Below are 25,055 nucleotides of genomic sequence, written 5' to 3' on the forward strand. Positions count from 1 at the left end.
ACAAGTGGAAGAAGGCAAGTATAAAATCGCCAGTCTGCGAGACTATCTTCTCCATGGCAAACGAAACACACAATTTCGTCCCGGGGAAACAAACAGTTTCTCGCTGTCTCCCTTGCTTCACTGTATCTCAGGTCAGGTCCGCCAGCTCGCTGCTAGCGGCGTCATTATGATTCGACGAGCAATAGGATCGTCCAAGTTCCGGACAATATACCATGCCCAGGTACTTGTATCTCTTTGAGGCGCTGGCGAGACGACTCTTGTTTCTATCGGAGCGGGCATCATTAACGCGACCTGCTTGTGTTTGTGCCTGTCGAGATGACAGGCTTCTACGATCTCAGGTGTTCCTACAAGCTCGACACCAGTCCATGGTGCACCACTTGATGAGAGGTACAGGTTGAGTCCTTCAGCAAAGAATTCTTCTTCTGCATCAACTTTATTGTCATGATTGCACGACAGGCCCAGTTTGGCTCCCGGACCTCGTCCGTGCTACCTATAACGGTCGCGATGCACAAGGCTGTGCACCCGTTGTCCACACGGAAATCTCGTCTGATGTTCGCTCCCACGCTGCCGCCAGGGTCGTTTAGATTCTCAGTGGTATCAGGTTACACACCACCAGGACATCCTCCATTCCAGCAGGACGCTCGCGGAAAGCTTCAGATGGGTGTAACATAACGACGCCCTCTGGCCTTCTCTCAGGCCGCTTCAACGCCTCGAGAGACGGTTGAATCAGCAATTGAAGTCGGCAAGGTCGAGTGATAAACAACGACCTGACGGAGGCGCGTTGACAAGGACCAGGGCTGGGTTCCAGGATGATCATACACGGCCACTAACGAAGAGGGACTAGCCTGGAAGAAGAAAACCCCCGGCCAGCCAAGGCCACGTTTAAGATTTGTCTTGGGTTGGCCTGCGGTTATTGGCTGAAGAGGGCTGCCAAACTGTCCGGGGCTTGGGCAGAGCGAAATGACGATGCGTGTACCGTGGTATCGCTTCGTTGTGTCGCTGGTTCGCCGCCAGCCTGTCAGCCGTGAGCGTTGTTGGGTCGAACAGACGATGAGAGCCAATCTCCGCCAAGCCGCCCAACTGCCGTCGTGTTTGTTGAAAATGACGCGCCCTACATGTGGTTCTTCGCGCCAAGGACGAAAGTCTTCTAGTCATCGGCTATTTCGTTTTTCCGAGCACGAAACGCGGCACGTCCTGACCAAGATAATAGTACATCGTAGTACCCTACGCAGGAAAGTTACTGTGGCACACGGTGATATTGGGTCAAGTAAGGGACACGAACTGGGACGCTCGGCATTACTTTGCCCCTGAGTGATGAGCATCACATTCAAGACTCGGCAATGGCCCCATGTCTCCCATCTCGAACCCTTCCCTCGACTATCTGAGACCTAGGCAACCTGTGCGACGCGCCGTCGACGGTGTCTTTGCTTGGCCTGATGCGAACCCCCCTTTCTGGGCCTGCGTTGCGAGGCCCCGAGCTGGCACTTCGAAACAAGTGATCGCTGTAGAATTGGACTATAACAGCCAATGCTATCGCCGTGGTCCCTGAACCACATCACACGTTGCTCGTTCTGCGATTCGACGGGCAAGACGCAGGGCATCTTGGAATGCAATACGGGCTTCACACGAACTTTCCTCAAATCGTTACATCGCGAGGTGGAGAGCCCGACCAACGGCATGGCATGTATGGCAGTGTGACGTATATGTCGCCTTCATTCCTGGGAGCGAGCGACAGAACCACGGGCTTGGGTCGTGTTACCGCATGGCCTGCTGGTGGAGGTCACAAGGTGCCATTGGGCGGCTTGACAACCGGCGCTGCGTTCCCACGCCTTTCAGTCAGCCCTCGGGGTCGAGGCTTGGTCGCGTAGCCTGCCCACCACCTGGCCGTATGACTGACCAAAATGCAGCATGACAGAGGGAACAGCGCCCGGTAACCCTCACATCAATAAGATGGCCACCATTTGTTGCTGCGACCACGTCTTTTGGGGGGCTCACAGCTAGTAGATGACAATTGTTGGTAGGTGGACAAGGCGTTTGCGTCACCATTCACTCTCTGGCACCAAGCAATCGAGCCTTCAGAGTATCTCTCTTTGTGAGCCATGAGCGAGCTGAACTCCACGGCGACCACAAAGGCCGGCGTTTGGGGAGCTGGCACGTGGAGCATTATTCAGCCTGCGCTCGCTTTCGGGCTCTGGCGCGTAGATCGAACCCGTGCAAAGGCGAGAGCAGTGCTGGAGGCTGAGCTTGGTCGCCCGATTGAGCGTCAGCACGGCCAACCGGCGCTTACATTGTCCGTGGTCGCGCTGGTTCACAGCAAACAAGGTGCAACCGACGCTGCTCGTAACCACCGACCTCCGACATCACGACCAGTGACCCACCACTTCGTCCAACTTGGGATGAGCCTGGATGCCCGATGCACGCAGCGCCCACTCCTTGAGTGGCCTGTTGTCGCATGCGCTGCGTGGAACTGTGTGGCACGTTCTTGTCATGTCACAGCAAGGCGTGGCCAACGGGCCTGGCAAACACCTACTGGACTTAACAAATCCCCGACACCCGGCAAAATGTGGAGGTCAGTGAAGGGGTTTCTTGATGAAGAGCTCTGGGTATATAGCCTGTTACCGTCGTCTTCCCCTGACGACGAACTTGTATGGACATACTGTATATCCGCCGCGATCCCAAGTCTTCATCATCATCATCATCATCCTCGTTGCAGCCTCAATATCACCAACATCCTTTCCGTCTTCGGCGTGTCTTCTAGAACACTTCCTGCGCAGATCGGGGGCCCCTTGCCTGCATCCTGTACACACAAAAGGCACAGCGGGTTGCATTTCCGATACACCATCACGATATTTGTGCCGATACTTGCATTCTCTTGGCACCTATCAGCCCTGTACTTATCCATCTTCGGGCTTCGACACCATGTCTGATCAGGTGCGTCTAATCCACAACGCCCAGGGCGTTGACACCCGCAACCTCTTACGTCGTCGTCCCTGGCTTGACTAACATCATCTAGCCTCGCCCTCCATATCTCTCGCCGTTTCCTGTGGCGGGTCTCACCCCCAATACGTCCACTGACGTGCCCGTCTCCGCCGTCCTCCTCGTCTTATACCTTGCCAGCGTACTATCCAACATCCTCATCCTACGCCAGAATAAAGGCCGGGGCCGCCCCTTTTCCCTTCCAGGTACTCCTCATCATCTATAGCGTCTTCCGCATCGTGGCTCTCACGCTCCGCATCTCCTACGCTGCCGTGCCGGACAACACAAACCTCGCCATCGCCGCCAACATCATCTCCAATGCCGGCGTCATCGTCATTTTTGTCCTCAACCTCCTGGTCTCGCCCCGCCTCATGCGCCGTTTCTTCGGTGCCCGTGGTGCGACAGGCTGGCGTCGCAAGATTTCCACCATCCCCTTCTTCGCCGCCATCCCCTTCCTCCCCATCATGCTGCTGACGGTCGTCAACGTCACGATTCTCACCTACTTCACCAACGACCCCAAGGTGCGCCAAGACTGCCTTACCGCCCAAAAGGTCGCCTCCGTAACCTTCGTCGTCATCGCTTTCCTGCCCGCCCCCTTTGCCGCCGCCGTCGCCATCCTGTCACCCCCCATGAAGAAACAGCACCACCAGGAGCAGGCCGAGAAGGAGGCGACCGCCAGCTCTGCCGCCCGCCGTAGCTTCGCCTCCCGCGTCATCCACCCCGACGACCGAAGCACCGGCACCGTCCGCGGCTCTGCCCTGCTCATGGCCTATGGCTCCGCCGTCCTGACCGTCGGCGCCGCCTACCGCACCACCTCCATCCTCAGCCCCCGTCGCATGCCCGGCGATCCGGCCTGGTACCACGAGCGCCCGGCCTATTATTGTTTCAACTACATGCTCGAGCTCATTGTCGTGGCCGCCTACCTCATCTTCCGCTTCGACCAGCGCTTCCGCGAGATCACGGAAGAGGAACAGGAGGCGCAGGGCACCCTCGTCGCGCCCAGCTACTCGGACCGGAAAGATAGCGAGGAGGCCGTCGCGTCCAAGGCTGATGGCGAGCAGGGTGGGCCTTCGGCGGCGGCTGCTGCTCCAAAGGACGGCGAGATTGTCTGAGGTGGAAATGTCGGCAGGATTGCAGCACGGGAAGGCGTTTGGCTGTTTTGATACCACTCCACACTAGACCATAGAGAGCTCCAGCGGGCAGGGCTGTCACGATTAAGTTTTGTTCTGTTCAATACCAATGAATATATCGAAAGGCAATCCCATGCACAGTTTGCTGTCGCAAGTCATGACGAGCAAGTACTCGCAGGTGGTCGATGAAAGAAGAATGGCACATTAAGTGATGGCACAGATTGTAGGCGGAGGAATGATGCCAACTTGCAGACCCTTGAGGGCTCTGCCTACCTGTAAATTGCAGCGAGGAGGAGACAGAACTCGTCATCTTTTTTATAGCTGACGTGATCCCAACCGATGATACAGGGTCTACATGAGTGAATAGGCCGCACCTAACATGAGACTTGTCAATATTGGCAAGTCAGGCGAATGATCGGCTACGGGTCAGCCGACAATGCAAGTGGATGAACATGTTGCAGAGCAGAGCAGAGCAGCCATCTCTCGTCACAATCAATCCGACGTAATATGTAACAAAACTTCTCATTAGGCATCAGCATCTTCACCTGGCGCTGCTTGTCTTTGACCCGCAGAGTATCTAGAAGTGCCGCCAGCGATCATTATCCGGGGGGTTGCCCTTGCGGTGAAACATCTACTGGCTTGCGCGAACCGCACGCAGACAAAACGCTAGTGACGCTCCCAGCATAATTGGGACAGCAAATACAAGGCTCTTTTTGGGTCGGTTGGAAACAAGTGCTGGCCCTTGGATTGATCCTATCATACTAGGGTGGCCGCGTACTGGCGCACGTGGCCCATGGTCCAGCGCGTCATCATAGCCTGCACCTTTCCGTGGAGAACATGCAGAATGCTCACGAAACGACGGTATTTGGGTATACATGGGATTTGATCAAAGGAAGTAATCAGGCGTGCGTCTAGACACCATGGGCTCCCCGGCACGAGGGCATGGGTCGAATTGCAGGCTGTTGAATGTCAGTTGCGGGAGATCAGGTATTGCTTGCGCGGGCGCGAGACGGGTGGGGTTACTCACAAGGTGTATTTGAGGTGCTCGTCGATTTCCATAATCGCCGCCTGATTACCGCAACGGTAGCAGTAGTTGGGTGCTGCATAAATTAGCCATTGCTTTCGAATTGGTATTGATGGAGCTAAGGGCAGACTCACCAGAGAAAATGGTGACAACATTCCGGTCTTGCGACCAATTATAGCCCTCCATAACAAGCTGATGCGCACGTGCGATGAGCGTCAGGCCGTTGTTGTGGTTGAAAGCTTCGGAAATGTCCTGGCCGAATGTGTAGCCCGCACCACGGGGAGAGATTCCCCATCCGCAGCGGTCATCGGGGTCAGACCACAGGAGGTCGCACATGGGCCCCTCGTGGGGAACCTCCTGAATCCTGTCAAGGGCTCTGATGTTATCGAGAGTATCAATACTCGGGGAGAGACCGCCGTGAAGGCAGAAGATCTGGTTGTCGATGAGGGCAGTGAGGGGAAGGTAGTCGAAGAGGTCGGTGAAGAACTTCCACACGTTGGCATTGCCATACTTTCGGAGGCACTCGTCGTAAAAGCCGTAGACCTGGGTGATCTGACGCGACTCGTGGTTGCCGCGGAGAATGGTGATGCGTTGCGGGTAGCGGATCTTGAGCGCGACGAGAAGAGTCACGGTCTCGACGGAGTAGTAGCCTCGATCGACATAGTCGCCTGTCCATCAATCAGCAAGGGCGCAAGTAAATAGGAAGCGTCTTGGGCGCACCCATGAAGAGGTAGTTGGTGTCAGGGTTAGGGCCGCCAATCTTGAAGAGCTCCATCAAGTCGTGAAATTGGCCGTGGATATCACCACAGACTGTGACGGGGCATTTCTATGATGCGGGGTCAGCAAGCTGGCGACCGGGCTGAAGCGGTGGCGATACGTACGACTGGTTGAACATTGGACTCCTCCTGTAGGACTTCGCGTGCCTGTAGGTTGTTCATGGTCAGATCAATCATTCTGAAGGGTCACGCGAGTCCTTGCGATAAGATCACGATGTTTGTGTGTTGAGGTCTCAACGAGTGGCGCAGCTAACCTTTTCGCAGAGCCTCTGGACATCCGTCTCGGCCAGCTGCTTGCAGCTCATCAGGCTCTCGATCCATCCATCGAGAGTAGGTATGGTGGTTGGCTCCAGGTTCGCGAGGACGGGGGAGACTTCGGCTGGGCGCCCAGCGTCTTCCATGTTGGTGTCCATGTTTCTTGAGGTCAATAGCTCGAGACGATTGGGGGAAAGTGCGGTGAGATGGAGCAACCGGGCGTGTGCGTGTTCGTAAGCGTGATCGTCGTCAAGGACAGGGTCGTGGAGGTCGTCAGCAAAGGAGATGGGAATGTGTTGCTTGGTCAGGGAGCTGATCGCGAGGTCGGAGGGAGAGGGACGGCTTGGGGAGGTGGTGTGTAGCACCGGGACGGATCAGGGTGTGAAGACGTGGGGCAATAGCCTCGTTGAGGGGCGCCCGAGCTTTCCCCGTTGATGCTTTTGATCGGAAATGCCGATGATGGACGGATGAGATGCGCGACCAAAAGCGTCTTCGTCGTTGTCGTCGTAGCCTGGTTGGTTGCGAGGGCGGAATCTGGGTGAGGTGGTGGACGTTGGGTTGTTGTTGATGGAGGTAATTGGCAGGAGAAAGGATGACGAGACGGTGCGATGCAGTGCGTGTGCAGGTCCCATTTCCATCAACCAAGTGTTGCTTGCTGTGAGAGATGAAGGGATGGGGCCAGGGGCGGTGGGGTTAGTGAGGTACCAGCACGTGCACCATAGTTCCACCACATTGCAAAGTCTCTCATTACCAGCGTAGCTCTGTCCTGGGAGTGAACGCAATCCCCCCCCCCCCCGGAACCCCTTGGGTACCTGCTTTACCTCACCAGGTGGTAGGTGCATCGGCGGTACGTCAAGGTCCCTTGGCCAAAGAACAGCTCGCTGCCTCGATGGAGCTCGAGCTTGAACAATTGCCAATACCCCCCCCACGACCAAACCCCCAGAGAATCGACCCCGAGTTGCAGAAGCAGCCCTTACCGACGTCATTCAAGCGTCAACACTGATTCGAGCGTCTCGCGAACATGATCGTGCCCTCAACACCATGACGTCGCACACCACTTCCTTCACGCAGACCCCAAACCTCAGCAGTCGCCGGCCGTCCATCAGCTCGAGGTTATCGTTCGCGATCTCCACTGCCGAAGAGGGCGGGGGCACGAGACGTAGATTGCCGGCACAACAGCAGATTGAAGAAGAGATCGCTGAAATCAAGAGATATGAGGACTTTACAACAATAGACTGGGTTCAAGATGCCGCGCGGGAACAAGCGCGCAGGAAGTCCCGGCGCCGTCGCCGGGCTGGCCTTGTCGACAACGGCATGCCCGGATGGAGGTATCGCCTGTGGGAGTCATACGACGCTGCACAAGGCTGGCTTGTTGTCACCCTGATAGGCATAGCCATTGGTCTCAACGCCGCGTTTTTGAACATCATCACTGAGTGGCTGTCCGACATCAAGATGGGCTACTGTACGACCGCTTTCTACCTCAACGAGAACTTTTGCTGCTGGGGCGAGGACAATGGCTGCGACGCATGGCATCGATGGACTGGCTTAGGGCCCGCAAACTACTTCTTCTACATCGTCTTCGCGACGATATTCGCATGCACGTCGGCGACCCTTGTCAAGTCATTCGCCCCATACGCCGCAGGTTCTGGCATCTCCGAAATCAAATGCATCATTGCCGGCTTTGTAATGAAGGGCTTCCTGGGATTCTGGACCCTGGTCATCAAGTCTGTCTGCTTGCCACTAGCCATCGCATCGGGCCTCTCCGTAGGAAAGGAGGGTCCCAGTGTTCACTATGCCGTCTGCACGGGCAATGTCATTTCGAGATTATTCGCAAAGTACCGGAACAACGCCTCGAAGACGCGGGAGATTCTGAGTGCCTGCGCCGCGGCTGGCGTTGCTGTCGCCTTCGGAAGTCCCATTGGCGGGGTTTTATTCTCCCTTGAGGAGATGTCCAGCTATTTCCCGTTAAAGACCCTTTGGCGAAGCTACTTCTGTGCCCTGGTTGCTGTTGCTGTCTTGGCAGCCATGAACCCCTTCCGAACCGGCCAACTGGTCATGTTCCAGGTCAGCTATGACCGCGACTGGCACTTCTTTGAAACGTTCTTCTACATTGTCTTGGGTATCTTCGGTGGCCTCTATGGTGCCTTCGTCATGAAGTGGAATTTGCGGTACCAGGCATTCAGAAAGAAGTATTTGTCCAAGTATCCCGTACTCGAGGCAACTCTCCTCGCCTTTGCGACGGGCATCATCTGCTACCCCAATGTGTTCTTACGGATTGACATGACAGAGAGCATGGAGATCCTGTTCCTCGAGTGCGAGGGCGGCGAAGATTATCACGGCCTCTGTGACAAGGAAAAGCAATGGTGGAACGTCTTCTCGCTCTCTATAGCGACTGTCCTGAGAGTATTCTTGGTCATTATCTCCTATGGCTGCAAAGTCCCGGCAGGCATATTCGTACCATCCATGGCTATTGGCGCTTCATTTGGGCGGACCGTGGGCATTCTGGTTGAAATGTTGTACCAGGCGAATCCGCAGAGCGTATTCTTTGCCGCTTGCAAGCCTGACGAGCCTTGTATTACTCCTGGAACCTACGCCTTCCTCGGATCAGCTGCCGCCCTGAGTGGCATCATGCACATCACGGTCTCCGTGGTCGTCATCATGTTTGAACTCACCGGAGCCCTGACCTACATCCTGCCGACCATGATTGTGGTTGGTGTCACGAAAGCAGTTAGCGACCTTTTCGGCCACGGCGGAATCGCTGATCGCATGATTTGGTTCAGCGGATTCCCTTTTCTCGACAACAAGGAAGAGCACAATTTCGGCGTCCCTGTATCTGAGGTTATGGGTGACTCCGTCGTCTTCTTACCCGCCGAGGGCATGGTGATCGAAGAGATTGAACAACTAATGGAAGAACACAAGTATCAAGGATTTCCCATTGTGGAAGATGCCAGGACCAAAATCTTGGCTGGCTATATCGGTCGTACCGAGTTGCAATATGCCCTTGAACGGATCAGACGAGAAAGGACCATCTTGCCTCGGACCAAGTGCATTTTCATGCAGCCAGCATCGCATGGCTCACCGAACCCGAACACGCCCTCTGCATCGGCCAACCCCGACTCAACACCCGCCAGCACCGTCGATTTCAGTCGCTACATTGACAGCACCCCCGTCACGGTCCATCCCCGACTCCAGCTCGAGACGGTGATGGAGTTGTTCCGCAAGATCGGACCCCGTGTCATTCTAATCGAGTACCATGGCAAGCTCGCTGGCCTCGTGACGGTCAAAGACTGCCTCAAGTACCAATTCAAGGTCGAGGCGGCCGAAAATCCGCGCGTCGACCATCACCTTGTGGAGGGTCAGGAGAGACTTTGGACCTTTATACGCGGGGCCGCGGGGTGGGTGTCCGGCAAAGTATCACGCGCTTCTGGTGGCAGGATTCGTCTGAGTTCTGTTGATGAGCCACGGAGATTTGGCGGGCCCAGCAGCAGTCGGCAGGGCACCCAGATCATGGACGGCGATGAGGATGATATCCACGATGGAGGCGTGGAGCTTGAGCACCGCTGATTGTGTACGATTTCACGCTTTGAAAGTTATTAGATTTGCTATTTAGGTACATTGGTTTGGGCGGCGCATCGGAATTTGTTCTACCTACGGTACTTTATTCAAAGACATACGCCAACAGTGGCATTGGTTTGTATTCATCCCCAGTGTTCTATCAGTCTTACAATTTGAACTGTCAACACACAGCCTGCCTTCTTTCTGATTCCGTGCCATAAGTCATCTTGTCTGTGCAGGTGAAACCAGCTGCAGCTTGGTCATGATGTAGCGTAACCTAGAGCAGGTGTATGAAACTCCTTCCACAGATGGAAACACCATCAGCAGTCACATGATGTAATCTACCTCCGACCCTGCCCATTGCTTCCCTCAGTGCTCAAATCGCCCAAATCGATGATATCTTCGTCGTCGTTGTACCCGTTGACCTTGGGGCCACGCTCGTCAACGGGGCTGTCCGGCACAAGTGCAGGCTGCTGCGGTACCGCCGCGTACCCGCCATCGGTGGCCTCCTCGCCGGCAGAGTCATCCTTGCGGCCGACAATCACGTTGCCAGCCACGAGGAGAAAGGCGCCAAACCACCACATGGGCGGCAGGGACTCGGAGAAGATGATAAGGCCGAGAAGGGCCGTAAGGACGAAGTTGGACGACGTGTTGATGATGGACACGCGCGTCGTGGAGCTGCCTTTTGCGAGGGCCTTGGTAAACAGAGTCCACATGATGCCGTTAAAGAGAAGGTTGAGGCCGAAAAAGACCTAAAAGGAGGGGGGTTGTTAGATTGATGAGCTGTGGCGGGAGCCTAGATAGGGCTTACGGCTCGGAGCACAACTTCAAAGGCGCCTTCAACGCTGGTCAGGTGAAGCATCTTAGAAAGACTGCTTGCGATGGTCGTTGTGAGTTGCGTAGTCGTCCTGGTAGCGTGAGTGGGTGAGGTCCTAAGTAAGAATGGGTTGGGCTGAGGCAACTCACAGCTTAGCGAAGACCCCGTTGAAGGCAGCGCAGGCGCCGCTCGCAATTGCGAGAACGACCCATTTGTTTTGCTCAGCCCAGCTCATCGTGAATATAGGGCTTTGGTCCCCAGTCTGAGGTTGAATTGAGTTAATCGAAGCCCTAGGTCTTTGTTCTTGTTGACTTGGCTTCGGTTGTCTCTGGCGCAGCATCGGGCGTCTGGCTGATGATGCTTCAACGGAGTGGAAAAATCGAAGATGATCTTAGCGATTGCGGACGGCGGCCAGACATTCAAGCCAATTCCGGCAGATTCTTAAATTCAAAGGCAAGCAATATCGGCAACAAATGAGAGCGGCGTACAAAGTATCAGTAGCTCAATCTTTGATCTCGATCACTGGCGAGCTTCGTCGTGAGATGTTGTTGACAGACCACCGAGTGAACCGGCGGCTATCCAGAGGTGGCATTGGACAGGATAGCCGACATAGATTTGCCGCGCTTCAATGGCATTTGCCACACACAGCGCCACCAGCGCCTTATCATAAGCGCACGTCGATCATCTGAGCTGCTGCAAGCTGCGGGGGGATTTCTGGGGAAGGTCTATTCCGAAGACGGCCAAAAGTGTCCAACAGCATCGCATCACAGGCGGAACCTCGAATACGTACCGAGTGGCTGTCTGCTTTAACTTGTTTTCGCTTTCGCTTTGCGCAAGTGAACAGACCCTCTTTTTAACCCGTGCTACAACTTCACTTCGAGCATACACGCAGAAGAATCGAAAGCCGAATTAAAACAAACTGAGTGTTGCCAACGAATTCCACTGGATCGATGTGACCGTCATCCGTCTGGGTGCGTCACACGATCGATCAAGATCCCAGCCAACATGGAAGAATCACCACTAACAAAGGTTCGCAATTCAACTGTTAACGGCCGCACCTAAATCTGACATTGAGACAGGCGCACGATCATGCGAGAGCTGCCGCAAATGCGTCAACAACTGTTGCCATCAACGAACATACTCTTGCTGCAGGCGAGTTCGCCAACGCCGCCCAGTCCACGACAAGCATCGAAGCTCTGAGGACACTCAAGCTCCTTGAGGAGCACCACCTGCGCCTCTCCGAACTCCTAAAACTCCCCGTGCGCCGTCTTGAGCGAACAGAATCCGACGAGAAGCAAGCAAACAACGCTACGGAAATCACCAACGATGCGACATCCAAGGGCGAACAGCCAGCAACGGCGCCGCCTGCCAAGACGGGACCTGTCCCTTCTCTTCTACAATCCAAGCGATACCAGGCCGCCAGGCCCATGACGTCTTCAATCGCCAGCAACCTAGCCTCGGCCAGGGGCATCAAGGCTCGCGACAGGGGTCAGCCGGTGCCGCCCAGCGTTAGCAATGATCAGGCCCCCGGCAACCTTGAGGTGTCGCCACGCAGCGAAAGATCCAGATCCAAGATGCAGAATGTGCTCGATCAATCCGGCAGGCCTGGCTGGGTGCCCCCTACAGCTGGACCATCGAGAGCGGAGACACAGAGGTCGAAGGAACCGGAGGCTGAGGAGACAGCGGCGGCACCGAGCGATGATGGTTATTCTCGTTTCTACAACACCTTTGGAACTATCATGAATCGCCTTTCCGCTCCCTTGGCTTTCGCTGGACTGCCCCTCATCGCAGAGGAATCTACCCTGCAGGAAGTTGCAGAAACCTGGACCCCTGAAGCCTCACCGCCTATCAAGCGCACAAAGCATAAGTCGCCAGCACCGGCAGCCGAACCGGATCTGTCAAAAATCTATTCGCGCGCGACCATGCGCGCCATGTCTGGCCAAAACCCCAACGAGTCTTTCTACGTGGTCCCTACAAGCGGACACACCATGTCATATGCCAACATTCTCAACTTTGCCGACAAGGAAAAGCGTCGTATGGACGCCTCGCTCCACGTCGGAGGCGACAGCGGTCGTTTCGAAGATGACGAGGACGATTTCGTGGATGCTCGAGATACACCGATTGCACCCCCCTCGCCCACGAAGCGCCGTGGCCGCGGCACCATGAGTCACGCCAACGAAGCCCGGTCGTTTGCTTCGGGGTCTCACAAGACGGCGGAGGAGTTGGCCATGGAGAACAAGAGTCTTAAGGATGTCCTCGACAAGCTGAGCCGCCGCCTACACGCTTTTGAAGCCAGTGCCCAGAACTCAAGCCTTGCGCTCGCAGAGAGTATGCGTTTTCGGAGGCCAACTTCGCCACTAGCCACCTCAGCTGGCGGTCCTCCCTCTGGGCCAGGGATCGAAGATACGGCGGCTCTAAAGGCGAAGAACAAGGAGCTTGAGGAGCAGATGGCGTTGACTGTGCAGCGGATAGAGGCGTTGGAGAAGGAGAACCAGAAAATGGAGCGCACGCTGGCCAAGTATCGCGAGAAGTGGGAGAAATTGAAGGCGGGCGCGAAGGCAAGGCGGGAGGCGCAAGGAAGCGTAGAAAATGCCGCTGCTGAGGAGGACCCCGGCGCCAGCGAGTCTAGGGGCGGCTGAAAGCAAGAGTCGCAGACCTGAGACTTGGCAAACCAACCAGCCAGTATAATAATGGCAGTAGTCGTGACGGCCTCAGCTGTTATCATGCGCTGTCCTCGGCAGCACTCCCATTGTTGGCGATGAAGTGATCTCCATTCCACCAGAAGCTCACGCTGAAACTGACACTCAAGCTCCTCACGTAATGCCACCATCCGATGGGGATGTAGAGCATGTCCCCCTCTTCCAGGATGCACTCCCAGTACTTCAGGCTCCTGAACTCCTCCAGTTCGATCGCATCCCGTGCCTCCTCGCCGTCGGGTAACTCATCCCAGCCTTCGATCACGCCGACGTCGAACGCACTTGTGTTGTGCATGTCGATGCCCTGGTCATCCTCGCCTCGCGGACAAAGCGCCTCGGTATCATGGGGCGAGTAGAGCCGGACGTACTTGGCGCCAACGACCTGGGCGAGGAGGTTGTGGTAGGCGTCCGTATGAAGGGGTGTGATGGTGCCGGCCGGGCCCAGCCATGCGTTGATCAGGGGGAGTGGCGTTTCCGGCTTGTCAAGTTCGCGAGATAGAGGGTGTGGTGGTGGGCTGGTGTAGCAGAGGTCTGGGGTCGGTATGTCATTGCGGAGGACGGGGAGCTGCGTGAAGAGCTCGTGTTGAGCTAGGTAGCTGACCGGCTTCGGATCGATAGACTCGGTAGTCTTCTTTTGAATACCATCATCGCGGACCTCGGATGTGCTGGGCGCTTCGGGGCATTCGAGCCTATCAAGCAGCTCTCGAAAGGTGATGAGCTCCTGGCCCCAGTCCTCATCGACGTAGGTGCGCCCGACCTCTACCGGAACGAGCCTTCGACCGCCAAAGGTCCTTGAGAGGAGATATTCGGGCTTACGCCACGGCCTGGTCGTCATGGCGGGCCAGTCATCCATGAGCCCTTTGACAACGAAAGGCAAGAGCCCGTTCGGGCCGCGTGAGGTACCTTCGTCCATGTACTGCTGGAACTTCTGCATGGATATCTGGTGGAAGTTTTCCATAGGGTGTCGAAGGACTGGTTCGAAGATGCGACTCTCAGGGAACGACCGTTCGCTATCCCATGACCCAGAACATGATGGCCCGGTATCCAGCCGTGGCCTTTTGGAAGGACGGGTTTCACTGTCGTTGTCTGACTTTGTGTGGTCCACCGCCGCGTCCTCAAGAAGCTGCAGGAAGCACTCAGCTGACTGCCTCCCACGCGTGATGCCAGCGCCGCCGGCCAGGATCAGTGCCTTGTCCAGCGCCTTCACGGCCTGATTGAGGTCGCGGTCGCTTAGCAGAGTTGATGCAGGTCCATCACTGGCTGGACTCGTGGGTTCATGTAGTGGCGATGAGGCGACGATACAACTTAATTTAAGAAGACTAAGGTCTGTGTATAGTTGACGCCAGCAGTACGGCAAATCTTGGTACACAAACTCATAGAACTTCTTGTAAGTCCTGTCGAGCTCCTGATCAAGTCGTTCTAGCAGCTCAAGCGCATCCCCTCTTGAACCTAACGAATTGGTAGGACTGAAAGCTCGGAGCGCCAGCGTGTCAGCTGCCAGGCGGCCCAGCGTCTCCAAAACTTCTTTGGGCAAAGCAAGCAGTCCTTGTCCGGCTGGCGAGCCTGTTGGCATGCTGCTGCGTTTGTGTGCATCCAGTCTAATATCCGTCACAGTCACCTTGCATTTATCCATCAAGGCATCTCTAGGACTCCGCATCGCTTCCATCGTCGGAGAAGTGATGGACTTCAGGATAATAAGGGGAGTGAGGCAGTGGAGGTCAGGCGATAGAAATTCAAAGTGGCTGTCTCTTTTTGTTGTTGTTTCGACAATTGTCAGTTTGGCGCTGCTGACCAATAGCGTACCTGCAACCAGAAGTATCTGAGTGAGCTTTACGACAGTCTGCTGAACACATTGACAAATGTGGTCCAGGAAAGGGAAATTAGTCTATGAGATGGTTTTTAATAACATTTCGATTGAGCAACATTATCTTATTTTCCGTATCCCATTGATCCAGTCTACGCCCTGCGCCCCCATAGATGCATCGCCATGATTTGTGCCGAAATTCAAGAGCTGGCAAGGTCACCAAGGCTATTAAATTCCTGATGAGCCAGATCCAGAAAATCGTGCAGAGTTTTGTTGACAGATTGACAAGAAAATCATCCCAAACGACTTTCTTCTGGCGATAACGGCTTCTCCGTGGACCTTAGCCCCCAATAGCAGATCTGAATGAATCCTCGATGTAAAACCTTGCCAAGCCCCTGATGGCTTTAGTTCATCCTCGATGTGAATGAAATCAAGGCAAAAACCTCCAAGCCCGTAAGCCCCTTCTGCCAAATGGACAGAGTCTTTGGCCAATGCGTGAGCCTGATCTGGCATTTACGGTCACCCCACCGCAGTATTACAATAGCTGACCCTATGTTGGGTACGTGTGTGGACTTGTTTGAACTTGCGAGGCCACCTGTAGAGACCAACCAAACTTTCGGCTTGGTCAAGCCATGTGAAGATACTTGAATGACAGCATTTCTCCAATCGTAATGTTGGCTTTCCCGTCTGTGTTTGATCCCAGTTAGCTAGCCGATGGGTACCATGTTTCATGGCATTGTCGCTTCTCCAACAGCAGACTTACCTCTACGGAGCTCGACGGACAGAGTTATACCCACAAGTCGTGGTAGGCCTCTGGCTGCACAGATTGCGACATGGACAGCCTTAGATAGCGAACGTAAGGGATGGGCCTGACTTCTCCTGTTGACTTCTTCCCCCGCCAGTCCTCCATTCTGTTGTCAGCACATCGCCAGACTCAATGTCGTCACAAGAAAAAAGTCGACGGTGATCAGAGGACTGCTATGCGTCTGTCATTTTTGCGTCCATTTTTCGCATCATCTCTTCCTCCTTATCGAGGGCTTTGTCGCCATTCCCAGTATGGACGCCCCTCCTCCTCATTTCTTCGTCCACCTTTTCCCTCGTCACCATGCCCTCGCACACGAGACTGGGCAATGTCTCCTGTTGCTGCGTGACCCAGCCTTCCAGGCTCCGCATGCCGACCACGAGAAAGCCAAGCTCCTCCCGATCGACATCAAAGACTTCCCACCACTCGCACTCCGGCATCTTGGCCTCGAGGTCCTTCGCCGCGTTGTATATTGCTGCCGTGGCGAGCGCGTTGGGTTGATGTGTCAGGTAGAGCATTTGCGGTGACAGCAGCGCTGTGTTCAGGTACTCAATCGTGCGCTTGCCAATCGTGCCTTTGGGCAGTCCTAGAAAGTCCAGCGTCTGCAGATATGTCACTCCCAGGGGGTGTGGTAGCGACACGTGCGTGTCGAAGGACAAGGCGTAGAGTATGCGTGCCTCGATGGCGAGCATTCGATTCTTGAAGGCAAAGTATTCGTCCTCGGGTTGGTAGTAGGCCGTCGGGTCTTGGTCTGCTGGCGGTTTGCCGCCGTGAAAGAAAGCTGAACCGGGTGAGAGAAGATATGCGTATACGTTAGAGAGGTCGCGTTGTGATCGTGGGAAAGAGCCCATCTTGGCGACAAGGTAAAGGGAAGCTGCCGAGGCATCCTGCGTCTTGTCAGCTCCAGTGCAAAGTTAAGAGCAAGGCAAAGAGGGGTGTCATACGCTGAACTCGTAGGCCATGGGAGGCTCAACTAGCCAATATCGGGCGAGGAGAACGTTGGCCTGGGCTGTCGTGGACTGCGGCAACTCCAGGAGCATGCCGGCAGCCTGCGTCAGGCATTGTGTCGAGTAGAGGATGATGTCCTGGAGATCTGTCGGCAGCGAGCTGAAAGAAGTTCGACGATGTAATTGCGCGGCTGTCGCCAATGAATTAATCATGTGCGCCATGGCTCAGGGTATCAACGTCGACCTGGTTGCTTCTTTCTCGTCACCGATTCTCCAGCTTGTCGCCAGTGCCCTTCAATCTGCTATCGAATTCACCTTCCCGACGAAAGAACTGGCAAGACACGACGTCATGTCATTGGTCGGAGCTTGTCTTCTCTTCACTGTCGGTAAGCGCTATCAGCTGTACCTGTCGCGCGTCCGGGTTAGGGTCAAATGGCCCAAGCTCATCCCCACGTTGTACCTACCTTACCTTGCTTACCCGACCTTCCAATCCGACCCACTACCCATGGACGACGACAGGCAGGGCGAGGCAGCAGCTACGTAGGCGGAGAAAAGCACCAAGTCGCAATCCAAACACCATCAAACGCAGCAACGCACCCACGGTTTCGTCTCGGGCACTGCGAGGAATACATTCAAGAGACACTCGGAACTCTTATCTCGGCTCTTCGTCTTCGAGGCATGAAAGCTACCGCCTGAAGACCGAGTACCTGCCCGAGCCATCACGATTATCCCCGCATCTTCCGACTTCGACCTGCTAACCTAAGCCCACGCCATCACCCTTCGTTCGCCCAACGTCCACCACCCGCAACCTCAATCCGACCGAGTTCGCACAATGGACTACAGTGCATCAATGCAAGACGATAACCCCGCTGGAGCCTCGCCCTGGGGCAATTCGCCCGCCTCCTCGCCGCGCCAGGCCAAGACGGGCTTCGGCTCGGTTCTAGGCAGTGAACCTCCAGCGTCTCCCTTTCGCTACAATTCCACATCCTCCGGCAACAGCCTCTCTCAAGAGCAAGAAGGCGGTTTCGAGAGCCAGGATTCGTTCCGGAGGCCTGGTACGGCGAGCTCCGCGTCTGGGACCGATGCCGGCACTGAGGACCTCGAAAGCACCGAGTCGGCACCCGAGAGCCAACGGCAGGAGGCCACGGAACCTGCCGAGCAGCAGCAGCAAGGCGGCTCCGACGCGCCGCATCTGCCGGCCGGTCAGGGACCTGGCAGGCCAGCGGCGTCTGGTCAGCACAGCCAACGGCCACCTCAACCCCAGCAGCCCCAGTATAAGCTCATTGCAAAGATCACAGGCCTTGAGAGGACCGGGAAGAAGGATCCTCTCTTGAGGTTTGATGTTCACGTAAGGACGTCAATGCTATGAGATCTTTCGTCATCCAGTCTTGCTAACCATCGGCAGACTAACAACCCGAGGTTCCGAACCACACAATACCGCGATGTGCGCCGCCTTCATTCCGAATTCGTCAAACTTGCCGAGCATCTGATCTCCGCCAACCCAGACTCGCTCGTCCCGGCGGTACCCCCGGCGCTGACTTCGGCAGGCGCTGGCACAGACGAGGATGAGAACAGGGTCAAGGCGCTGATGCAGCGCTGGTTCAACTACGTTTGCAGTAGTGACACCCTGACGAGGGATGACGAGATGGTCCTGTTCGTCGAGAGCGACTTTGGCTACAGCCCCATGGTAAAGAAGAAGCAGCCCGCTACGGGCGTGCGCCGCAAGATTCTCAAACAGTTCGCTCCGCCTCCTGACGACACGCCAGAGCTTCAGGAGGCTCGGCCAATCGTCAAGCTGTTCTATCTCGGCAGCATGGATGCTGGGCACAAGGTAGACAAGATGGTCAAATGCCGCCGAGGTGAGTTGGTATTTCTCATATAACAATGTAGCCAGTTACTGATGCGTCTCAGGCCTCGGATTAGCCGAGTCGGACTTTGGAGTCAAGCTCGGAGCGATGAACGTCCAGGAACCACACCCTGGCCTGTCCAACGCCTACCGGAAGCTGGGCAAGGTCATTCAGACCGTGGGCGATTACCACGCCGCTCAGGCAACGGCACAAGCCACAACCATTGGAGATCCCTTCCAGTACCACTCGACTGATGCCTTCATTGTCAAGGAAACCCTGACCAACAGGCAAATCCTCACGCGCGAGTTCATTCAGGCGCAGGAGAACACGCGCAGCAAGCTCAACGCGGCTGACCGCCTCAAAGCGAGCTCTAACGTACGCCGCGAGAAGGTGGACGAGGCCATCACGGCCCTCGACGACGCACGTCAGAACGAAACCTACCTGTATCAGAAGACGACACGCGTCACCCAGAACCTCGTCCAGGAGCGCCGCAAATGGTTCGGACGCACGGCCGCCGATCTGCGCCTCAGTATTCGCGAGTATGTCCTCCGCGAGATTGACGCCGAGCGCCGCACCCTCGCACTACTTGAGAGCGTTCGCCCAGACATTCGCTCCATTGACGCCTCCGGCGGCCTGAGCAGGCTCGGCCGTGAAGCGCACCCCGCAGTGCGTCGCACGAGCCTGGCCGCCAGCCAAGGTCCCAAGGGCGATGCTTGGAGCGGCGTGCCGAGGCGATCCGAGGTCCACCGCACCCTCTCGAGCAGCGTGATGCCCGGCCTACCTGAGGACGGCGAGGCCGACGATGCGCAGGGCGCAGGTCACGGCAGCGCGGCAGGTGCTCGCGGAAGCCTGGCCGAGGAGGATGACGAGGACCGGATCGACGCGAGGAACGCGGCCAGCCGATTGGCGACGAGCACGTTTTGATAGCTTAGTGCGGTTGGCGGCAGGCAAAACGAAGAAGGCGACGGCATGTCCTTGGGAGTGTTGTGAGTGGTCTAGTTGGTGTCGGCGGCAGCAGTGAATTCCCAAGCCTTATTGTTTCTTACCCCCCCTTTCTACCCTCCTTAGATGGAGTGATTACCACGAGGCCGATTGTTGATTGATGCCTTACGGTAGACAAGAGACTCGCAGGCATGACGTGTTTATGCTGTGTCTGTCCATGCATGCGTTGTCCACACACCAGTCCATCTTTCGCCTCACGTATCGAAACGAAACAAGTCAAGGCATGTGCTTCCGTCTACCCGTACCGCAAGATTCGCATCTCGGTCGCGCAGTGGAAACTATGTCAAACAGGTCCGCGTTCCGAACCTTGTAGCTGAACGAGATGTGACAAATGCAGAAGACAAAAACTATGCCTCCCCCCGGCTCTGCTCCGGGTGCCGGTGGAGGGTATGTGGTAGCAGCCCCCGGGCAGGATTGGCTGGTTGATGCATGTCCGATCCGACCCCCTCCCTCCGTGACGCACAACAATGCTGCTGTTGCTCTCGTCGTCGGTCGCCTACCTACCCTGCCGTGACACGCAGGTTGCAGCTTGGGGACCGCACGCGCATGCATGCATGCACAATCTTCCCTTGCTCACGGTCGGTAGGTACCCAAGTTATCTACCGCCATAGAGGGTCCATATTGCAACATGGACCGCCTCCTCATCCTGGAAGAGAGGCACAGCGGCCGCTTCAAGAGGGTACTATGTAATGTGGCAAATAGGGGACTATCACACTCTACCATGCCATCACATGCCGCTGGCCACCGTCCTCGGTCTGTTCCGATCGGTATAGATTAGCGGTGAGGGAGGCGCCAAGGATGTGTTGAATGAAGGATGGTGACCTGAAGCACTCGCCGCCCGCGCAAGAAAACATGGTCGGCTGCATGGCACGGCACCTGATGTCCCACCCACCTTTCAGTGAACGTCATTTACCCGTTGGGCATGGTTCGGACTGTGCTCTCCCAGCGCCCGAATCGGGAGCTTCCCAGGCCCCAACCGAGTCCATCAACATTCTTAGATAAGGACGACCAATGATTTGGGCAGACAACTGGGTGGTCTCGGTCAGGATTCGCGCCGTAAAGACTCATTGATCTACCCAAGATGTCGGTCAAGCTTTGTCCCAGCAGCATGCCGTGGTACTCGAGGTGCAGCGAGCGACAGCCTGTCATCCCAATCTTGTCACGATGGCCAGATAGAGACAACCCAATATGTTGAAGCTTGACGACAGCATGTGGCGATCTCATTGACAATAGGTCTCCGCGGCTGGTCAAGTGGTCCGTTCCCAAATTGGTCTTGTGGCCGGGGGGAGTCCTAAGCTCGTAGAGTCCTCGAGGAGTGTCAGTTTTCGCCCCCGGAGGATGCGTCGATGACTCGGACCTTGACTGCTAGTCGCTCAAGGCTGCACGTCCCTTTATAGGCCTGACAAACATGTCAAGTAAGACATCAGTGTTGGGTCAATCTATCTGACATCTGCAAATCAATCTGACTGATTATGTGTCTCGGGCTTGATCCCAGAGACCTGGTCAGGCCTTGTAGTTTGGTTTAGCCACAATGCTACAGTGAGTAGAATGGCCAGAGTTTTCCCTTGCGTCTCAGCATATTCCGCCGTTGCGTCGTTGACCACACTCAGGGCTCAAATGTCAGGACTCCCCGACCGATTTGAGGTGGATACCATGTTGAAATCGAACGCAGGGCGATGGCAGAGTGTTTGATGGCACAGCGGGTTCTCAGAGCCGGCGGCCCTGGTGCCAATGACAGGGCTACGTACCGACGAGCCGGGGACAGAAATATGGTTGTTCTTTGCTTTTGGACTCAAAGAGGGGTTCAAGGGGTTCAAGCCTTGGACCCCGAGAGTTCCCCAAATCAATTCCGTCACGAAAGCTGGCGGCTAATCACTCCTCTTGTTGGAAGTGGAGAAACTGTTCCGTCAGGCCCCAGGGGTTGTGGAGATTTAGTCGACCTGGGACTTTGATCGATGCCGGCTGCCTATATTATCATCGGTGTCGACGGTTGCGATCATGGAAATACTGTTGAAAATCATATCGGCATGAGAGCATTGCGCTTGTTATTGCTCAGTAGGTACAGCCGCTGTCTGGGGTCATATTATGCCATGTGGCTCTCACCAGGTAGTGCCATGTGCGCATGTTGTTGCTGCTAGTCAATAACAAAAGCAGGCAAAAGATGCTGATCCATGACCGTACTGCGTCATCTCAATAAGGATCGGTCTATTATGGACCAAGTCGGATCACTGGCAGTTTGGAGTATTACATGTACTGTGGTGGATGCCTAGAACTGGTGTGACAGCTCTGATTCCAGGACAGCAACAGGGTTTGGATGCAGCACCTTGCTTGAAATCCGATTCGCGGGATATTATCTCTGTGCTCTTCGGGCGTAGCGACTGACTGGCTTCTTTAGTCGCGCCGATTCTGATAGCAGACGACATGGTTATCGTCATGACTCGATATGGCTCTGTTATCGCGTGAAGTTATCGCGGTGAGTGAGCGGTGCCAGCGCCTTCGATAGGCCGCAGGGCAGATCATTCCTAGTCGAGTCCCTGCGCGGACGGGCTACCAATTCCGAGGCTTCAGGATCACTCACTCCTTTCTAGCGGAGCGAATCGCATAGAAAAACGAGGGACTCCAGCGAGTCAAAATGTGTGCAACGCCGTAGAGGTTTGGTGCAAGATTTATGCAAGTTGCACGGGGAGAGAGATCATCAGTAAGTGTGACCTTGAGATACTCGTCATCTCCTAGGATAACACCCTTTCGAGGCATCAGTTGCACCATAACCAGGACAGGACATGAGATAGCCTGCGCAATTTGGCTACTCGTGTTAGCAGGGGGCACAGTGGCATATACAAAGTTTCGTTTTCTTGAATTTAGTTTTCTGCTTGACCATGTACCGTGAAGCGGCGGTCGTTTCTGCCGGCAGAGGGAGTGGCAGCTTCCTCAGGGTCCAAGATGGTATAATGTAGAACCAGGCCTCGAGGTCGCGAGTTTGTGAGCGCGCTGTACTTACTGTACCTGGGTACCTTGACCCAAGGTAAGGTACCTAAGTAGAGACTAGGCGCATAGGTGGGTTGAACCCTGTAGGTGCCATGTGTAGACGCAGCCATCCTCGGTGGCGGCGTCAATCGCTGTACAACCGCTGTCCACGGATAAATTGAAGTGCCCTACGATGTCCCCTGGCGAGCATGGCCAGCTGTCGTGGTTCCATGACTGTTCGGCCTGATGTGTGGGGCGGCCAGGGGAGGCAGAGGGCTGGACGCGACCGACTCTCCTGTCATCGGCGATGTCAGGCCCTCCAATCCGGCCTCTTCCTGGGACACCGTGACCGAGTCGTGCCGCGTGGACGCCCGCTGGCATTGTCGATTGTCGACGAGGTATCATGGATGGGAAGACATCGGGAGGAGAAAACCCGGCACCTGAGTTAATGTACCCAAGTTACGGTATGTGGAACTGAACCACCCTCGACGAGTCCTTGACATACGCCTGAACTAGGTACCTAGGTAGCTCGGTGGGGTTCCACAAGGCGGGAGGGGAGGCAGGAGCTCTGCCACAGCACACTTTCCAACCCATCCGTTGCCAGGCAGGTACGACTTGGGGAAGCTGGGGCGCTGTCTGGGGTTTTCGTCCCCACTGGAGGTGATGGGCGAGTGGGCCAGCCTTGCCTGTCTGCATCGTAAAGGCGGTAGGTGTAAAATGCCGGACGGATGGTGATGGTGGCTGCCTGTTGATTTTTTACTGACCATGTCACCTCAGATGCCAGGCGTTCTGCCCACAAATTTTACTTTCATAAAACTTCCCTTTCGTTTCTCTCGGTAAGTCTTTGGGTTGACACTGACGACATGGATCTACGAGCACCCACAGAAGCAGACGCTTCGTCTCGTCATACACGGAACTGGCATAACCTTGTCCTGCGGCATCTTGTACTGCGATTTCGTGGTGGCAAGCGCCAATCGAAGACTCGACCATTCGCACCTTATCCCGCGATTTCGACTAGCCAAGCTCTTTCCGAGGCTATTCCAGGCATATACGAGTACCCTGCGTCCAGCCATGTCGATAGACCATGAAACACGCAGATTCAAGCCATTTCGCGTAGCATGGAGCCAGAGATGCGGCGGCGGACCAGCTATCCCTGGAGAAATGACAACCTACATGCCTTGCATCATCGCTAGCTACACCTAAGTCGTCCAAGCCGCTTCGGCTTCCGAACATTTTCTCCATCTGGCCGACAACGGGGTAACCAGCAACAGTGCCCTTCATTGCCGAGACGATCAAACTCAGGTCATGTTATTTCGGAGACTTGATCTGCAAGCCTGCTTGCACGGCACCATTGATGGCCCTTCGCATGTCATCCCAGCTACCTAAGGCCATGCCTTTTCGCCGTATCACCTCCGTGGCTGGCAAGTCACCAAACTTTTGAACATGAGAGCCATCAGGCACCGAGGCCTTATCATAACTGATTCAGTATCCTGTTGACCTTGAAATTCTCTTCCCGCTTCTGTGGTCCTCGGCCCACGTCTCCCGTGTCATCTGCGCCCAAGATGGCGCGCTCGAGTTCGTCACCAGCAATCAATACCACTGGGCGAACCAAGCCCTGCATCGTGCGGCGAACCCATACGGCCTTTCTTTATCTTCTCTCTTAAGCAAGGCAGTTCTCCTGCTCGTATCAAGGTCTTCACGTCTGCCCAGTCCCAGTTTGCGAGCCAAGCCGGCCCCTGGCCGTCGTATCTTCGGGTGTTTTGACTGACTTATTTCACCGCTTTTCCCAGCGTCGCTGTCGGCTTGCCCGGCTAAGACGATGAGCATCTATTTCGCAATGTTTCCAAGCCTGCACACATTGTTATTTCACACCTTGTCAGGCAACAACAAGGGGGTTTGACCTGACCGCCTCGTAACCGCTCACTGGACGTGTTGCGAAAGCAATTGTGCGGTTCTCATCCTGGACTGTTTGACCCGCCGCCACCAATCGCCGTGCATATCATCATTTGTCTCTCGCATGGTTCCCCTCACCGCAAGCCCAAGCACCCAGAAACCCAAATTTCGTGCGTCCTTGCAACTTGGAGCAAATCCTTTTGTCTCCCGGATTTAGTTGCCTTGTTCCATCTTCAGAACTGGTACATGGGCGAGCCTGGTTTGAAGTTGAGCACATGCAAGACTATGTACCTACTTGGAGAGTCCGGTAGTGCAAGATTCTGGTTCGCACGCCAACAATAGCCATGGCACATGCGACTGACACTTGGCTCCCACCTTCCTGAAGCTGCGTTCCCAGCAGCAAGAGCAAAAGCTATCGTCATGACAAGGGTCCAGCCCTGGGGACCGAAGAAGACCACCAGGGCGACCGTCCTTTACTCCAACGGAAGAAGCCTTGGTTGTACCTTTTACATGGTACTCACTACCTGGGCCCTGAAGCTTTCTGCCCCTAATCGACACAGGGCACCA

The 25,055-nt window shown here is 55.5% G+C and overlaps 8 protein-coding genes across 8 annotated transcripts; 4 read left to right on the forward strand and 4 right to left on the reverse strand.

Moving 5' to 3' along the window:
- Window positions 1–2,919: 2,919 nt before the first annotated feature.
- VDBG_00931 (predicted protein) lies at window positions 2,920–4,088 on the forward strand (the record flags this gene model as incomplete). The annotated part of the gene is made up of 2 exons (XM_003009202.1): window positions 2,920–2,931; window positions 3,183–4,088. The coding sequence occupies 2 exons, from the start codon at window positions 2,920–2,922 to the stop codon at window positions 4,086–4,088; spliced, it is 918 nt and encodes a 305-aa protein (XP_003009248.1).
- A 524-nt stretch (window positions 4,089–4,612) lies between these two features.
- VDBG_00932 (serine/threonine-protein phosphatase PP2A catalytic subunit) lies at window positions 4,613–6,755 on the reverse strand (the record flags this gene model as incomplete). The annotated part of the gene is made up of 6 exons (XM_003009203.1): window positions 4,613–5,065; window positions 5,134–5,206; window positions 5,265–5,798; window positions 5,851–5,956; window positions 6,012–6,053; window positions 6,161–6,755. 6 exons carry the CDS (start codon window positions 6,305–6,307, stop codon window positions 4,993–4,995), a joined length of 975 nt encoding a protein of 324 aa, XP_003009249.1.
- Window positions 6,756–7,202: 447 nt separating this feature from the next.
- VDBG_00933 (chloride channel protein) lies at window positions 7,203–9,725 on the forward strand (the record flags this gene model as incomplete). The annotated part of the gene is made up of 1 exon (XM_003009204.1): window positions 7,203–9,725. The coding sequence occupies one exon, from the start codon at window positions 7,203–7,205 to the stop codon at window positions 9,723–9,725; it is 2,523 nt and encodes an 840-aa protein (XP_003009250.1).
- Window positions 9,726–10,057: 332 nt separating this feature from the next.
- Window positions 10,058–10,873, reverse strand: VDBG_00934 (conserved hypothetical protein; the record flags this gene model as incomplete). The annotated part of the gene is made up of 3 exons (XM_003009205.1): window positions 10,058–10,468; window positions 10,528–10,624; window positions 10,683–10,873. The coding sequence occupies 3 exons, from the start codon at window positions 10,871–10,873 to the stop codon at window positions 10,058–10,060; spliced, it is 699 nt and encodes a 232-aa protein (XP_003009251.1).
- A 665-nt stretch (window positions 10,874–11,538) lies between these two features.
- Window positions 11,539–13,172, forward strand: VDBG_00935 (conserved hypothetical protein; the record flags this gene model as incomplete). Its single annotated transcript, XM_003009206.1, has 2 exons — window positions 11,539–11,562; window positions 11,613–13,172. The coding sequence occupies 2 exons, from the start codon at window positions 11,539–11,541 to the stop codon at window positions 13,170–13,172; spliced, it is 1,584 nt and encodes a 527-aa protein (XP_003009252.1).
- Window positions 13,173–13,254: 82 nt separating this feature from the next.
- Window positions 13,255–14,895, reverse strand: VDBG_00936 (JmjC domain-containing protein; the record flags this gene model as incomplete). Its single annotated transcript, XM_003009207.1, has 1 exon — window positions 13,255–14,895. The coding sequence occupies one exon, from the start codon at window positions 14,893–14,895 to the stop codon at window positions 13,255–13,257; it is 1,641 nt and encodes a 546-aa protein (XP_003009253.1).
- Window positions 14,896–16,011: 1,116 nt separating this feature from the next.
- Window positions 16,012–17,004, reverse strand: VDBG_00937 (cyclin domain-containing protein; the record flags this gene model as incomplete). Its single annotated transcript, XM_003009208.1, has 2 exons — window positions 16,012–16,722; window positions 16,780–17,004. The coding sequence occupies 2 exons, from the start codon at window positions 17,002–17,004 to the stop codon at window positions 16,012–16,014; spliced, it is 936 nt and encodes a 311-aa protein (XP_003009254.1).
- Window positions 17,005–17,614: 610 nt separating this feature from the next.
- On the forward strand, window positions 17,615–19,553 carry VDBG_00938 (vacuolar protein sorting-associated protein; the record flags this gene model as incomplete). Its single annotated transcript, XM_003009209.1, has 3 exons — window positions 17,615–18,130; window positions 18,188–18,641; window positions 18,694–19,553. The coding sequence occupies 3 exons, from the start codon at window positions 17,615–17,617 to the stop codon at window positions 19,551–19,553; spliced, it is 1,830 nt and encodes a 609-aa protein (XP_003009255.1).
- Window positions 19,554–25,055: the final 5,502 nt, after the last annotated feature.

This window comes from Verticillium alfalfae, genomic scaffold, assembly GCF_000150825.1.
Source record: "Verticillium alfalfae VaMs.102 supercont1.1 genomic scaffold, whole genome shotgun sequence".
NCBI classification, from domain to species: domain Eukaryota; kingdom Fungi; phylum Ascomycota; class Sordariomycetes; order Glomerellales; family Plectosphaerellaceae; genus Verticillium; species Verticillium alfalfae.